The sequence below is a fragment of the Balearica regulorum genome, chromosome 1 (genome assembly GCF_011004875.1).
Source record: "Balearica regulorum gibbericeps isolate bBalReg1 chromosome 1, bBalReg1.pri, whole genome shotgun sequence".
Taxonomy (NCBI): Eukaryota; Metazoa; Chordata; class Aves; order Gruiformes; family Gruidae; genus Balearica; species Balearica regulorum.
The window spans coordinates 58,071,576-58,088,423 of record NC_046184.1 but is presented as its reverse complement, the minus strand read 5'-3'; the positions used below and the strand labels follow the sequence as shown (position 1 = coordinate 58,088,423).

Genomic DNA, 16,848 nt, shown 5'->3' with positions numbered 1-16,848 from the left:
CCTTTGTGTTGCAAAGCTGTTCCCACCCAGCACAAGCAGGTCACAGGCAATGGAGAAGAATTAGAAATATTCACAGATGCATCATCTTAGATGTAGATTTTATTCATTGTGAGAAGTTCAAAGATCAATAGAAATCTACCGATCATTCTTAGAAAAACTGGCAAAATATAAATCAGCATATTTTTTCTTTACTTCCACCTCCTCCCTTTCCCTGTACCCTGGGCTGGAGACAGCTGTCAGCTCTCACTGCCCAAAAACCAACTCTCCCTCTAGGCCTTGTTGCGCTTCAACTCAGAGACCTTATAGCGAGGTGGGGCACGGTGGAACCACTCTGACCAGGAACCATCATAAACAGCCACATCACGCTTGCCACATAGGTAGGCTGCCAAGGCAATGTGACATGCCGTGACACCTTTGCGGCACGTGGCCGTCAGTGGCTTTGAGAGATCCACTTTCTTCTCACGGAATATTTGTTGGATCTCCTCAATACTCTTCTCATGGCCAGTTTCTGTTAGGAATGAGTGGAAGGGTATGTTCACAGAGCCAGGGATGTGACCAGATTCCAGCCCTGCAAGAGTGAACAAGAAAAGGAAACATGAGCAAGGAGACATTTACATAGGTGATAAAAGACACCTACAAAAGAGACACTAAAGAAACATCACTGCAGCTACTCCCACATTCTCTCCAAGATACTCATCTTTTTCAGGTGATGATGAAGATGCAAAGCAGCATGGGGCTAAAAAGAGGAGGACAAAGATTATTGAACTTTGCTGAAGTCAAACCTTCCAGAATATTTAGCAAACTATTTCCTCCCTGAAACCTATGAGAGGTAGGAACCTGAAGAAGCCCTAGATGTGACAAGAATCAAAGAACCACCACAGAAAAGATCCTAACAAAGGCATTAGAGGGATCTGTGTAAAGAGAAATGCAGCAGTGCATTTCTGACCTTCCCAAAGTATGCCAGCAGTGTGTAGTGACACAGCTTTCAGAAGCAGGAAGTTTGGCTTGTACGTGGAATTTGTGAAAGTAGTTATCTGTTCACAGTTTATTCCTGTGTCACTTTAAAATCTTATCTCAGCAAAGTAAAACAACCTTAAAATCAGCCACATGACTGCCGAGGCAGCTATCCTGGGGCAATGGGGTCAGAGAAGTGAGAACTTAGATTTTGTATCACTTTTTTATCCACTCCATGGATGAAATCAGCATGGGTTCTGTTCTTCTACTGGTATAACTGACTACTTCAGGCAAGTTGAAAGTTGCCTCTCACGAACGAGGTCTTTAGAGAGAAGCAGATATAAAAATATGATGGATAAGATTTTAATCACGCCCTTGAAATTCAAACTCTGTCACTATAGGCTTAATCAAAGTTCATTACACTCAATGGAAGCTTTTCCACTGACTTTTAGAGGCTTTGGATCAAGCCTTGTTGGAGCAGGAAACATATATTATGTTGAAAATGCATTTCAGGGAGTGGTTCCTTGCTAGATTTGAACTTGCAATGAGACAGCCCTGAAAAATCATGTAAATAGTAACCTGTTTCACAGACAGCTTTCCACTTGCCTAAATCATCAGGGTAACTGATCTCAGGAGATAGGAGAGATTGGGGCAGGGAACCTTTGTCGCAGTCAAATGATTAAAGTAAAGTCACAGATTGACATCACACATCATAGTAACACTGCAGTTTCATCGCTCATGGAGAGTGATGTCATGACATGATGAAATACGTCATAAGAGGAAAACAGGGTTTTGGCGGGGTACTGAGGAGGAGATTTTTGCTCTGCTGGACAAAGAGTGAGAGCCTAAAGACAACCAAAGCTGCCCTAAGTCAGCTTCACAAGATCTCTCCCTGTTCCAGATGGACCTTCTTTGTCTCTTGATTCATCCTCCCTGAGCGCCTTAGAAATCTGGCACTGATGTCTACTAGTCACCTCATGCATCCTTCAGAAATATTTAGCATTACAGGGAGAAGTCAGGAGAAAAACTGCTGACTTCTGGAGGGACTAACATTTAAAAATAAAAAAAAATTACAAAAAAGACAAAAAAGAAAAAAAAAGAAAAAAAAAGACCAAAAAAAAGGACAGTGTTTAGGACTGATGCTTTCACCACATTTTTTCCAGTTCCAGAAAACAACAGTTCATCACTTCAGTACAGAGAACTGCAAAACCCATGCTCATTAATATAGTGTTTGTGTGACAGAGGGCAAATAAAAATAACACAAAAAATAAGTGTGAGAAAACCTTGTTTGAAGTTCTCAGACTGCAGAGCTTCTCACTGGACAGAGTTACATGCCTGGGTTAGGCTACCACTTTCCCACAGAGTGAATGGTCCTGACCCTGTCATTTGGCAAGGGATTTCTGCAAGGCTCTGCTGCAGTACTGGTGATCACCACAATACAGACAAGTCTGTGAGCCACAGAACACCACTCTCACAGCATCCTAGGGCACTGGGAAGATGTGTACTGAGATCAAAAAGTCCTGGGGGCTGAACTAGAAGGGTCAGCTCTTGCTCAAAGAAGCTTGCTGGGCCACTGATTCAGTTCTTAGGTGTCCCAGGCCCCACGGCCATGACTACTTTTCTAGACTGTTCACATATCTTAAAATAAGTAGATTTGTACCCCTCTCTTAGTGGAGACTGCTGTGACATACACTCACCACCCTTAACCAACTCTTCAGTTAGGAGCTGAGCAGAACTGAAAAGAATAGTCTCATTTTAGAGCATTTTTTACTTTGATCTATAGGGAGACTTCCTTGCTCCAGAGATTCAAAAGTCTGTTGGAGTCAGAGATAAATGCCTGCACTCTGTGAAAGATGGGGAATTCTGTAGAAACCGCATTTACTCATGTATGTGGGTGTTCAGCTGAAAGAAAGAGCTAACATTGCATGACCACGATCCCTTGGACTGCCTAAGAAGCACTCTTGAGTGACTGCGGAAGTTTTTATCAGCTCACTCTCTGCTAGGACAAGAGCAGAGAAACACAGGACTGGAAGGCAAGGCTGGACGGAGCATACTCCATGCCAGATTCATGCAATCACCCTTAGAAACTCCAGGAAGGAACCCTAGGATTACAGAGTCTGGCTCCCAGCTACTACAGTGATCACTTTATACGCTCCTTCTCATAAAAGCATCCATCTCAGAACCAGTTTGAATTCTTGCCATGAAACTTCCCGCTGAGGCACCTCCTTGCTCACATGAGGAGGAATATTAATTTCCAAAGTTAAATTCATCACAGTCAGTCCATACACCATTTATCCTTGAGCTAACATTGCCCTGTGGCTGAAAAAGTTTTTCTCTCTTTCTGCTATTGCTCCAACATGCTGACAGTGAGCACTCAGCACTCCCAACAGCCTCATGTCCCTGGCCTAAACCCAGTAAGAGCTCACTAGACACACTTTTCACTGCCTCTGCAACCCTAGAAACAGTTCTGGGTGACCACTGGGCTTCTGGATAAGGAAATGGCATTCCCTAGCATCTCAACTGGTAGACAGGAGGTTAATAATTGCTGTTGTCAAAGCCAGATCACATCTGAGGTTCTTGTACCCGACTAATTCACCTGTCTCATTCTCTTCTATTGCTTCCAAATGTGGGTCTTCAGCTTGTAGAGAAACACAAGCAATTAGGAGTTTCAGGCTACAAAGCATCCAACCTTGCTCTCTGTAGCGTTATACTTTCCGTCACTTCTATCACTGCAGCTGGTACCTCACATAATACTCCCTATGTGATCATTTAAACCTTCCCTAGGCTGTGCCAGCAGCATATTTCAGTAGCAACTCCCTTTTTTCAGTGCCTCAGAAAAATATGAAATAAACCACAGAAGCATAATGATGGCACCATGCTGGGAACTTCCAGCCCCATAGATCTGCTTTCAGCACAAACTATTCTGATCTCTCAGTTTTTTGGGAATCTAAAAGTACCTGTGCTATTTGCCCTCTTCTCACATTGAACTAATAATTGCCCCTCTAATATTATGTCCAAAGTATTAATGAAGTCCAAATGGAACAAGTCTACCTTGTAGGTGCTTCCAATGGCTGGAAGAAAAGATTAGACATAACTTCCAGACATGCATATTCCCATTTCTCTTATATGGCAAGTTAATTCTGTTGGGAAGGAAATAGAGCCCTTAGCTGCAGTGCAACTTTACCAAGGTATTTCATTTAATTTTGCCTTTATTTCAAATAATTTTTCTTGAAGAGTTTTTTGAAAGCTTTCTAGTCTATCCATGTTATGATAATAGATGAACAGGTGCCTAGGTTGTGCTGTACCTCCTATCCTAAATATAAATACAAACTTTGCTAGTGTTTCTGTCCTACAGAATGACGCTCTGATTAGATTTATTAAATTCTTGTCTCACAGAGTTGCAATGTCACATTACTGATTTTTGACAAATATTTGGGATGGAGATCATCTGCCTCACAGATTTGAGCACATGGATATCTTTTGGTTATACTTCCTCTTTAGAAATGATCATTTCTACTTCTTTCCCCTTCTTCTTGCTACCCCTCCCCCTACTCTGCAGACTTATCCTCAGGAGAAAAAAAAGACGGTAGCGCAGACTCAGTATAATTCTGAGGCTGTACACAAATAATCTTTCATCTGGAACCTCTGCTAACTGCATAGCAACCCTATTTACTCCTTCTCTCCTTGTTCTCTTTTTATTCACTTTGCTCCAGCAGTTTTTGTTATTTGTTTTAATTCCTTTTGCAGAGTCTCACTCAGCTTGGCTTCTGGCAATCCTCCCTCACAATTTGTAACCTGTAATATGTTACCTTCTACACTGCTTAATCCCCTTTTCCACATCTGTTAAGATTCTCTGCTTAAACATTTTTTTTGTTGGGTATTTATCTAAGACTACAGACTCTTTTCTCTAGCTTCTCCCTTTGTGAAAGCTCCAGATGGAATTTCTTAACATCAAAAAGATAAAGGATGTGCCTTGTCCACATTTAACTCCCTGTGGTCCTGGAGTTGGCTGGCTGCAGATAGCTGTTCTTTTCCAAATGCCTCCTCTGTTGCCTCCTTTTTTATCTCTTTCTTCCATTCAAATCATATGCCTTGGAAAGGACTGTTAGTGATCTCACCTAACCTACCATGAACTCATTGGAAGGAACACTTTAAGCTTGGTCCTGGCCAGCTCCCTGAGAAATCCTCACAGTCAGATCAATAGGCCTTTGCCACCAATGTCAAAATACTGTGTGCATATACAGCCAGAACAGTCAGCTCTAAGAACCAGCAGGGCCATGGTGCTAATTCTGGCAGCTGATGTTTGTCACCCTCATCACACAAACAGGCAGCTTTGGATTGTAGGTTCCTGTGGGCTGAAACAGACTTTGATAAAGTCTCTCACTCTCCATGTTCATGGACAAAGCACAGCCAGTCCACTCCCAGCTGCAGACTCCACTTGGAGAGGGAAGAAGCAGGAACATTTTATTCTCACTGCCACTGCACATTCAAGCTGAGCAAAAGCTTTATGTTTGAGGCAGGGAGGACTGAAAAGTGAGAAAATGGGCAAAACCTTAAGAGTTGTGTATGCACAAGGGAGACAAGGCCTACCCAAGGGCTGAGAATGAGAAGAAAAATAGTTGGAAGGTCATGAAACTACTTTGGATTTGCTTTCTTAGGGTTGTCAATCATTAGAACAGGCTGCCCAAGGAAATGGTTGAGTCACCATCCCTGGAGGTATTTAAAATATGTGTAGATGTGATGCTTAGGGACATGGTTTAGCGGTTGGACTTGGCAGTGCTAGGTTAACGGTTGGACTTGATGATCTTAAAGGTCTTTTCCAACCAAAGTGATTCTATGATTCTTTTTTAGATGACAGATTTCTTATCTGGCAACTTTCCCCGCTTTTCTCAGGTGTCTGCAAAAGATTCAGAAATTCACAACTTTTCTGTGTGCATTTATTCAGCTATAATTCTTGTTCCTCATTTTTCGGTGCCCAATACTCAGAGTGTCAACACTGATAATCATCATGTAATTATTTTTATAATCTGCCCCTGGATTGCCTGGGATTGTCTCAGTTCAGGCTGTTTCAACAGACCTGACAGCACCTGAATAAGTAGGCCCTCGCAGAACCTGGCTGGGCCATTGCTGAATCACTGCTAGCAAGCAGGCCCGAGTTGCTAGTTCCTCCAGAAACACAGCACGCTGCAGGGACACCTTTAACCACTCAGTGCATAGGTCAGGGCTGCACATCTGATGGGCTTATGCTGTACACCATGCATGAACATCCAAGCTTTTTCATCCAAAGCAATACCTGCATTAAAGATCTATGAAACCTGGCTTATAGAAATGCTGTCCATTTTTCTCCGCCCTGGCAAACTGGGTAAACCTCTCCTAGCAACTAAAAATTAGCCCCATGTTATTTCTTATCTTAAATGCTACAGAGGTCTAAATCCCAGCAAAGTAGCTGCTGCATAAAAATAAAACAGGGACAACTAATTCTTACCACAAGGAACAGAAAAGCTAAAGAGGCAAAAGAGTCAGCTGAAATTAGCCTCATCTAGAGATGGAGTTCATGGAACTGGAGAGATTAATTGACTTAATTAGGAAGTCAAGAACTGAGGCAATAATTAAACTGAAATCACCTGAGAACACAGCAAGTTCCTTAACCTCAAGACTATTCTTCTTCTCTAAATTGCAGGTAACGTTTCTCCTCCCTGATTGGATGACCCCTGTAATTAATCAGCATTGATTTCACATTGCTCTTTTAGGTGTAAGTGCTGCCTTTTACCCACTGCTGTCTGTAGCACCACTATGGCTAGACTGGTTCAGGCGGCTGTCAAGCTCCTGTGGAATGAGCAGCTGCAGCTGGAGTGCTTATCCTGCTGGATCTGCTGTGGGAAGCAAAACTGGACCACCACAAATAAACTGTTCTGTGCTGACTCATTTCAAAGGAAAAATCTGTTTTCAAGATGCTATCAGGGGCTGCAGTTATTTGTCACCTGCTGACAACTCCCACTTTGGGAAAGAGAATGCAAAGTCCACCAGCTCCCAGCAAGGAGGGTTTTATTCACGTCTTGAGGTTAAAATTCAACCTTTACTTCGATGGGCTGCAGTAGGCGAAGAAACAGAATGAGCAATAAGCCTAACTCCCCCTCTCTTCCCACAACAGTCTCCTCTGTCACTCCCATTACCTTTCTCATCTTCTGTGTTGCCTTGCACTGTTGAGCAAATTTGGGGGTGGGGGGGGCGGGGGGAAGCTCACTGTAGACACGTGACCCACATGTACAGAGCCACTTACAGCCGAACGCTCCTGAGGTTCAGACAGGGAATTTATTTCAGGACACAGTGTCACACTCAATGGCTGTACAGCAGCACACACATAAGAAAACAGCCAGAAGAGAATTACAACCTGCACATGAGGCAGCAGCACAGCGCTGTCTCATGACCGCAGAAGCCTGCCGCATGCCTGCGCCTGCAACAACTGTTGCTGTGCTTCTCTGTGCTTTGTTTTTGAAACCCGTATTTCTTTTTAAGCCATTTCTGTGATTCCCTTTTAGAGGAGAGTTTATTCTGGGATATAACAAGGCTTAAATTACACAGTAAGGGCCTCCTTTACCAACAAACTTAAATTTCATTCCAGGCACACCAGCTGTCCCCACTGCACAGGACTTCTCCCACCCCTACTGCTTTTGTGTCCAGTGTTTGACTGAGGCAACAAAATCAATTTTTGTTCCTGCTACTTGGGGCATCGAAAAGAAAGAGGATGACAGCCCATACATTCAGCAAGGGTTTGAAGCTTTTCTTACTTAAGCTTGTTAGATTTAATAGCAGAGAGCAAAAGGACAAAGCAAGTTCTCTATTTGCTGGGAACCAGAGCAAGAAGGAAAATGTCCCTTGGGTTACTGTATTGCCTAAAACCCGAGCTTTTGCTGGTGCATTCATTATGGTGAGAGGTGACTGTATGAATACTGATAGTTTGTGCGTGTCTGCTAGTGATAGATAGGGCCCTGAACAAACCCCTGGGAGCTCCCACCTCCCGTGTTTGCATTATGCCTGATTAACTTCTGCAGGGTGTGGGACGCGGGATCCTGGAGCCAACTGGCTGCGGACCTTTTCTGCGATTTCCTCCTGCAGTTTTACAACCAACTACAAGAAAAGCAACCTATGAGCGCACTGGGATCCAAATGCTCAAGTGTGGATCCTTTAAGGTAAATTAGGGAGTTAGGCTGAAACATTCCTGTGCATTAGGAAAATCTGTTTGCTGGCTAGGTGGAGTTGTTACACCTGGGCTAGTATCAACACTCATCCCGTTCTGGTGCAGGGGGCAGGTGTCATTCCCACCTCCATTACCTTGGTCCAGCTCAGTCCCCCGGAACCGGCCCTCGGGGCGGGAATCCACGACCTGGAACCGCAGGGACCCCACGTTCTGCATCATCTCCTCAAAGGTTTTCAGCAGGATCGTGTTCAGCTTGGCCTTAAAGACAGCTGGACTGGGCTGGGTAACCTCTGCCGTGACGGGGTGGCCCTCCTTCACCCAGTTCTTGAAGCCGCCGTTCAGCACAGAGACCTCCTTGTGTCCGAAGGCCCGGAACATCCACCATGCACGGGGGGCATAGAAGGTGCCCAGCTCATCCCCATCATACACCACCACGTGGGTGTCGTTGCTGACCCCCAAGCGCCCCACATAGTCAGCAAAGTGGGACTCGCTGGGCAACATGAAGTCGTAGGGGGAGGACTGGTCCCGGCACTCCTCGATGTCAAAGAACGACGCCCCGGGGATGTGCCTCTCCTTGAACTCCTGCCGGGCATTTCGCTCCTGCGGTGGGTACCAGGAGGCATCCAGTACCCGCAGGCTCGTCCCCACTCGCCCGGCCCGCACGGCCTCTGAGAGCCATTTGGCGGTGACCAGCGCCTTGCCGAGCACCTGCGGCGCCATCTCGCAGGGCCGAAGCCAAGAGGGGGCGCGCCGGTAGGGACACACACACACGCACACAAAATGGCGGCGGCGTGGGGACGCCGGGCGGGAGGTGCGGCCTGGGGGCGGGCGGCACCGCCCGAGACCGGCCCGCTGGGAGGGTCCCAGCTCCCGCCCCCCGGCGGCGGCCATGGCTGGCGGGGACGGAGGGCGTGTGCTGCTCGGCTGAGGCCCAGCACGAAGGTACGGTATGGGGCGGCACAGCGGGACGGCTCGAACCCGGTCCTTCCGCCGCTGCTGCGCGGAGGGAACTGCAGCTCCGCCGGGGCTGGGGGTTCCGAGGAGGGAGGGGCTTCAGCGGGAGGTGGCGGGGGTCCGGCCTGTGTGAGGGGCGCCGGAGCCCTGGTAAGGCCTCGGTTGGAGACGGGCATCGGGGCGGTGAGAGCGGCGGGGGCAGAGCTGTGCCTCACCCCGGGGCTCTCGGCCCCCTTCGCTCAGGGTCTCTGAGGCTGCCCCGCTCCCCCCTTGCTGCTGTCAGCGCTGGCTGGTGGCCCATGGTGGTGGAGGGGCCTGGTGGGCTACAGGGGCTGGGCACAGGGCAAGACTGTGCCATGGCTGTCTCGCTCGGGGCAGGGTTTGGGCCGAACTCTGTGAAACTCTTATTTTCAGGGCTGGAGCATTTCAAACCCCTCACTGTAGGCTTAGCCTGCACCTCAGTGCAGACACAGGTCTTTGGTCCCAAAATGCATCTTTGTCCAGTCATTTTTTGTAAGGCTGGTCTCTAATTTGTGACTTTCTTCCTTTTGCAGTCAGGTGGATTCAGGCAGACTTCAGGAGTCAGGTAATCTCTGCCAGGCCTCAGGAGCAATGTCGCAACAACTCCTCTACCGTGCTCTGGTGTCTGCAAAATGGCTTTCAGAAGCCATTAAGTCCCAGCAAGCTGGTCTGGCCTTGAGAATCGTGGATGCATCTTGGTATTTGCCAAAGATGAAGCGTGACCCAAAGCGGGAATTTGAGGAGCGCCATATCCCTGGTGCAGTTTTCTTTGACATTGACCAATGCAGTGACCGTACCTCACCTTACGATCACATGCTGCCCAAGGCTGATGACTTTGCTGAGTATGTGGGGAAGCTGGGTGTGGGGAATGATTCCCATGTTGTGGTGTATGATGGCAGCGACCAAGGTCTCTTCTCAGCACCCAGGGTGTGGTGGATGTTCCGGGCCTTTGGACACGAAGCTGTCTCCCTTCTGGATGGCGGCCTGAAGAACTGGCAGCGAGAGGGGAATGTGCTGAGCTCTGGGAAAAGCCAGGTAGCTCCCTCTGAGTTCCACGCCTCCTTGGACAAGTCTCTGGTGAAAACGTATGAGGATGTCTTAGATAACTTGGATTCTCACCGCTTCCAGCTGGTGGATGCACGTGCTGCAGGACGGTTCCGGGGAGTAGAGCCAGAGCCCCGAGATGGTAATGTGCCTCTTGAGACATTAGCGTAATAAAAAGGGGCTTCATTTAAGGTGCCCATCAGTTTGACTCCTGTAGAGGTAATGAAGGGAAATATGGTTGGCCTTTATGGGATGGGACTTGAGACAGTGTATCCACCTGTCTTCCTTTCCTTTTGACCACCAAGTGCTGCCCTTTGAAAATTCAGGAGTGTGGAAGCCATGTATTTTTTTTTTTCATGGGAGGCTGCATTGAGGAATGTAGCTTTCACACACCTCAAAGATATTCATTGGTCTCTTCGTGTACTGATGCTACTCTCCTTCAGAAGGGCCTGTGGAGGTGCTTCAGTCAGTGCCTCATCAGAGTGGGTTGCTCTGATGTAGGGAAGATGTGGAGGGAACTGGGAGGACAAACAGAACTTGACAGGATTGTGTCCATGTTGTAACCTCCAGGTTACAGCCATCCTTCCTGAGTAATCAGTAAAACAAAGTTGTTAAAACAAATACATTTATCTTTGTTAAAAATACACTAAACAATAATTTATCTTCCCAGTGAAACACAGAACAGTTTTGCAATGGATTTGTCCCAGACAGTAGAGGTTAATTCCTATCTGTATTGTTTTTCCTCCAGGAATTGAGCCTGGTCATGTCCCTGGGTCAATGAACATCCCCTTCACCGATTTCCTCACAGAGTCTGGCTTAGAGAAGACCCCTGAGCAGATCCGCAGTCTGTTCCAGGAGAAGAAGGTGGACCTCTTAAAGCCGATGGTAGCCACGTGTGGCTCTGGGGTCACTGCCTGCCATGTGGCTCTGGGGGCATACCTCTGTGGCAAACCAGATGTCGCTGTGTATGATGGGGCCTGGGTGGAGTGGTACATGCGGGCACAGCCTGAAAATATTATTTCTGAGGGAAAGGGGAAGACGGTGTAATAAGTTGCTTCGTCTCCCACTGGTGCAGATAATTTGCCTTGAAACAGGATTTGGAAAAGATGGGTTTAGCATTCCTGGTTAAGTGTCATGAGGTGAAGGTGTTGGGTAACAACTACGTGCACACGGTGCTTTGGCACTTTCTCCTTACCCTACCACCGCCGCTTAGGAGTGTAAAGATGACCTGGACAGCCAGCTCTAGGTGACCCTGCTTGAGCGGGTGGGGTGAACCAGGTGTCCCTCTGAGGTCACTTCCAATCTCAGCCATTCTGTGGTTCTGTGACCTTTTTACAGTATCCGATGGAAGGGAGAGAGAGTGCTGGTGGCAGCATGCAGAAGTAATTGAGTCAAGCCAAGCTCATGACTCAGGACGTTATACCGTGGTCATACTTGTATAACTGTGCCTTGTGATCGTGGTCTCTGCCTCTGTCCTAGAAGCCATCCATGCATTTTATGGCCATTTTGAGTGCAAAACTTAGGGGAAAAACAAAAGGAGCAAATATGACTTCCAGGTAGGCACTTAGGTTAGAGACCTGGTTTGGATTTCTTCTTGCACTTGGACTCTAACTGCAATGTGTACTTAGCCAGTTTTGTACCCCCATGGTCCAAAATCCCCCTTGGGGGGAAAAAAAAAGATTCTGGGATTAAAAAAGGGTAAATAAACATGTGTTTCAAGGTCTTTCTGCTGAATGGAACTTAATATGAGTGTTGCTTGGGTGATTCCAGGAACTCTGTTTGTATGGGATCACTCTACCTTGATGATTCAAATGATATGTTTCCTTATTTTCATGAGTTGAACTACTCTTACCCTCAACAAACTCTTTGTCCCAGGAAAGACAATGGTATGCTTCTCTGTTGGGACTTCTCACCATTTTCCTCCTTTCAGTCCTTGTCCATATGCTTTTTGGCCTAAAACTCCACATTAGTCAGTCACAGCTCTGTTCTTCAAAGACTGGATGTCAGTTCACATGGTGAAAATTGGACTGCATGGGTGTTTCCATTCTTTCCATGAGACTTGCCATGTAACCTTAAAAAACTTAGGGGAACTGAGACCTCCAGAAGAATAGCCCCCAATGGCAAGTATTTTTTGCCGAGACCATTGTCTTATATCTGAGAGTTGAAATCCTCCTGGATATTCCTGACAATGTTCAAGAATGTGTTCTCTAGGATTTTCTCCTCTCAAAAAAACCCACCCCAACATCAAAACAAACAAACACAAAAAAACCCCAAACCAAAACAAGCCCCCTGCACCTGTTCTGGCTCACTGGTAACTTAGAAAGTTGATGAGACAGTTTCTGCTCTTGGCCTTGCAGCAACAGGTACTTGTGGCCATCTGACGATGATGGGGCCATCCTTTGTAGGGGATGCTATGGGTGCTTATGGTTATAGATTTGCGGGGTCCCCTCCTAGCCTCTGAATATGAGGGCTGAATCCCCTCCTATTGAAGAGTGTTTATTCTTTGCATTTCCTTTGGCCTCTGACTGCAGCCCTAGCTTCTTCCTGGGCTTGGCTTGCAGGCACACAAGGTCCATTTCTGCTTGCCTCCTGTGGAGCTGGAGTTTCACTGTCCAGATGATTTCTTCCTCTGTCCTTCACACCCACACATAGAGCCTGACCCTTCTTCCCACCCATTTCCAGTGACTGAAAGCGTTTCATTTCCATGCTTACGTCCAGTGTAACAACCCAGCTCTTCAGGGACTTGGGGCTGGCATTACAGCAAGTGTGGAGTATACAGAGTGCACAGGGGTCTGAAACGAGTGACCCTTCAGTAGGCAGTGCAAGGCACAGATCTGGATAAAATAATAAACCCTTATATTTGCCAACTCCATTTAGTTCTTTGGGCTTAGATTTCCCAAAAGGGCTTTCTTTGCAGGTTACGGCATGCCCTGCAAATTGTTAAGACTCTTCAGTTCTGGATCTTAATTGATGGTTTAATTAATTTTCTTCTTCCTGCTAGGGAAAGGTTTTCTACTGTCATGCTTCATGAGTTTCCCCACCCAGGTAATCACTGTGTTTTAAAGGCTGGTAGCAACACCTTCCTTTATCCCAAGTGGGGTAATTTTCTAGCAACTGTTTCCTGCAGGGCAAAGGGAAGAACTAGTCCACATGTCATGCAGGACAGCTGATTGCAGTCTGTAACTGAGGGCATTTAAAAAAAAGCCCAAAACCTTTTTAACCTGAAGTATGGTGTTGACGTGAAAACGAAAGGATAAGCAGTGGCTGGGGTGACTGGCTGGGAAAAGCAAGTGGTGCTAAACGCTATGGAGGGGCCTCCCAATCTACGCAACGTGAGCGCTGCTTTTTATGACACTTTAAAGATATTTGTACAGTTTTGTTTAGTATGGAATCTTATAGCAGGATCTGGCTTGTGATGTCTTCAGTTGAGAATGTCTAGCTTCTCCCACCATCAGCCAAGCTAGGAAGTTTTCACGTGGTGGGTCATTAAGGTTTAACGCCCTGGATGTGGCTGAGAGGTGAGGCTGATTTTTCAGTATGTGGCCAGGCCCCTCTGTACTGACAGAGAGGAGTGCTGTGCCTGCTCTGTTTCTCCAGGAAAATTTAGTTACTAGAGAAAATTTACATATTCTTTCAAACGTTGTTAATCATTTCCAGTGGATGCAGGGGGCTGCTTTTGCTCTTGTCCTTCCAGAACATTCAGCAGTGCAGGTTAAGTGCTGTGTTTCTTTTTTCTCACTGACCTCCAGCAGATCTTGGGGTCAGTGAGAATCTCACTGCTTCCTTTTGAGACTGAGCTGCTTTTCTGTCCTGTGTATTGCGGGGAGGTGTCTGGTGCAGCCCAGCCATCCACCTGGAGATCGCAAACTGCGTGAAGGATTTCCCTCTCCCATTGCTCTACATTTTGACTGTGTGGCTCGATGACATCTAGCAGGGCCCTTCCCCCTCTCTGGTATGTGTGCCAAAGATGTCAGTACTCAACTGCCCTTCTCCTGGCCAGGTTTTTTTGAACCACAAAATCTCAGCAGTTCTTCAGTTTCCCAGCTTTTGGCAGATCTTTTGCCAGATGCTTAGCTTTGCCTTGATTTCCTCACAGAGGAGAAATGGAGAACTTCCTCCCCGTGACAAAATATTTTGTCTTTCTGGAGTATACCCTGTTACATCATATATCAAAAATCTGTCCATGAGTGTTTTCTGATATTCTCCTTCCTTTTAGTTGAGATCTGTTCTCATGCTGCAGGCAAAGCACTGGGAACGTTGAGGAGACTGAGACAATGTTTTCAAAGCCTAGAGACTGCAAAAACCTATTTTGAGCCATAACAGATGCTACTGGACATATGGAACATCTGAGGAACTTGCACCGAGACTATAAATGTTCTGCACATCTTTATGTCCCTGACTCAGTGGGTGGGTTTCCTATGAGAACTGGAAACTGGGAAGGGGAGAAGTGGATATGAATGCAAATCACTAATATTCGTGACTCTCCTGTGGAAAATTTGCCACAGGGAAAGGGTAATAGCGTTTCTTTGGTGGGATAGGGCTCATGGTCGCAAAAAAGTAGCCTAAAAAACAGCCCTGATGTAGGAATAAGGTCACGTTGACCTGTGGCTGACTTGAGACTGGAGCTTTTACTGCTCTAATTTCAGAATCCCAGGCCAGCATGTAAACCCTTTATTGGTTTATTGGTATATTTTACTATCTGTAATACTTTTGTTCTGAAACAGTTTTGGACTCTGTGAAAACAGTCTGGTCAATGGTTCTCCCGACAGTAATCCCATCCCTTGTTCCTCACATGTCATCTTCATCCTCTGCCTTCCTCTTCCTTCTGTACTGCTGCCCAGCAGTCAGGTTGCACTATTTCACACTTCATTTCCCAGCAAACCTTTTGTTCCACTGCAAGCTTTCCCAAATCAGCCCTTCTTCTGCCAGCACTGCTGTCCCTTTCCACTAATGACCACTGCTGGAGAAAGATTAGCTCGCCTGCATCCCGTGGGACCTTTCTCTTCCAGTTCCAATATGCCTGGCTCAGCTGGCGGTCAAGCTGGACTCCCTTGGCTACAAGTGAACTGTCTTCCTCCTGCCCCCAAGTCCAGCTTAGGGAGTTTTCTTTTCCCAGTTCACTGTTGGCTTAATGGCAAATGCCAGATCATTACTTGTCCTCCCCTCCCACTTCCCATAGAGAAGAGAGAGGAGATGGTTTCTTCTCTGGTGCCTCATGTCACAGTGTTCATTAACTAAATGATCATGCAAGTTTAATCCCAGATGTGTGTTCCCAGCCTGCCAGAGTGGTGACACTATCTGTGCCAACACACGGTGATCCCTGCTCCCACTGACGCTCCGCAACACAACAAACACAGCTCCGCAATGTCAGTGATGTATTGAACGCCATGTACCCAGCTGACTCGTCAGGCTGCAGCGTATGTACGGAGCCCTGCAATGTATGTACAGAGCGCTGCAGTGTGTGTAGCTTTCTGCAGGGTTGCACTGCAGGCCTGCTCGCTGCTGAATCAAGAAGCTCTCAGTTTACCCCCTGCTCTGTTTTCCTCAGCTCTTGCCATCACCTATCTACCCCATGTCTGTCTAGCTTTTCCTGCTGCCAGTCTATCTGCGCAATTGTCCCCATGATTAGCTAGGTACTCAGCAGTGCTGTACACTACCACAGAGCCCTGTGTAAGCTCTTGCTTGCTGCTGTCTCTCTGTTTCTGTGCATGTATTTTATGTACAGTTATCATCAAAGCAGGAGGAACTGCCATTGGATTATTTAAATTTATTTCTCCTCTGTTCTTTTGCTTAGTTTTAATGGACCTTAACAAGGACATGCTATTTGCATCTCAGAACTGTGTCTGGTGATGGTGTGAAAATCAGGTCTGTATTTAATCCACACCACCGACTCATCATAGCATTTCAGTCAGTAACTCACCCTGGACTGACTTCTTTCTAAAGAGCATTTTCATGTACAATGGGGAGCGCCCTGTCCTGGGGGTTTTCCAGGAAAGTTTGTGCTGTATGTTGCAGAAGAGAAGGCTCTGGGGATGGGAGTGCTCTATCTTGACCTCTTTCCTTACTCACAGTATATCCCTTCTGATTTACCGACTAACTTTTCACACCATGGCCCTGAGGTGAGCAAGACTTGAAGTGCTGGCCAAAGATGGAGGCTGGTGTTGCTGGAAGAAGGTGTGCTCTGAATATGGACTATCCCTGACCTGCAAGCAGCATTGGTATGGGAGAGGTTGGGGAAGAAGGTGTTGAAAACAAGAGGTTGGACCTAAAAAAGAACAAGAGGCTGAGGGGCTGTGAGAGGAGGAAAGAGAGACAGGGTGATCCCTTGATAGAAGGAAGAAAATAAAGGCAGGGTGGATTTCTTGGCGGGGGAGATAAGGGGCTATAGGCTGCCACCCAACTACTGCATTCATATCAGAGAGCCACAGTCCTCACCATAATTCTCTGCTGGAGCTGTGGCCAGCACAGACAGGGTCCTGCATCCCTTGTACACCAGAGTGCAGGGCAGAGGTGTCAGATTTGCCGTGGCTTGACCCAGAGCCAGAAGTAGGAGGGCAGCAGTCCCACAGCCCAGAGCTGTGTTGCACTGTGATGCTTCAGCTCCGGTCGGTGTTAGTCTGAGCATCTTTGATGCCCACCACTGCTCAGTGGAGACTGGTCTAAGGGCTGGCACTAAT

General features: G+C 46.8%; 2 protein-coding genes across 2 annotated transcripts; one reads left to right on the top strand and one right to left on the bottom strand.

Moving 5' to 3' along the window:
• Positions 1 to 81: 81 nt before the first annotated feature.
• LOC104636904 (thiosulfate sulfurtransferase) lies at positions 82 to 8,956 on the bottom strand. Its single transcript, XM_010304213.2, has 2 exons — positions 8,287 to 8,956; positions 82 to 568 (listed from the first exon to the last, which is right to left on the bottom strand). Exons 1-2 carry the CDS (start codon positions 8,870 to 8,872, stop codon positions 270 to 272), a joined length of 885 nt encoding a protein of 294 aa, XP_010302515.2. The 5' UTR covers positions 8,873 to 8,956; the 3' UTR covers positions 82 to 269.
• A 2-nt stretch (positions 8,957 to 8,958) lies between these two features.
• MPST (mercaptopyruvate sulfurtransferase) lies at positions 8,959 to 11,998 on the top strand. Its single transcript, XM_075753184.1, has 3 exons — positions 8,959 to 9,094; positions 9,661 to 10,313; positions 10,920 to 11,998. The coding sequence occupies exons 2-3, from the start codon at positions 9,719 to 9,721 to the stop codon at positions 11,216 to 11,218; spliced, it is 894 nt and encodes a 297-aa protein (XP_075609299.1). The 5' UTR covers positions 8,959 to 9,094; positions 9,661 to 9,718; the 3' UTR covers positions 11,219 to 11,998.
• Positions 11,999 to 16,848: the final 4,850 nt, after the last annotated feature.

Bases quoted from the DNA above. Each gene is read 5' to 3' on its own strand.
- LOC104636904 (XM_010304213.2), bottom strand. From the start codon at position 8,872: ATGGCGCCGCAGGTGCTCGGCAAGGCGCTGGTCACCGCCAAATGGCTC. The intron at 569-8,286 runs GTAATGGAGGTG...TCACTCTTGCAG, and splicing joins GGGGACTGAGCTGGACCAAG to GGCTGGAATCTGGTCACATC.
- MPST (XM_075753184.1), top strand. From the start codon at position 9,719: ATGTCGCAACAACTCCTCTACCGTGCTCTGGTGTCTGCAAAATGGCTT. The intron at 10,314-10,919 runs GTAATGTGCCTC...TTTTTCCTCCAG, and splicing joins AGAGCCAGAGCCCCGAGATG to GAATTGAGCCTGGTCATGTC.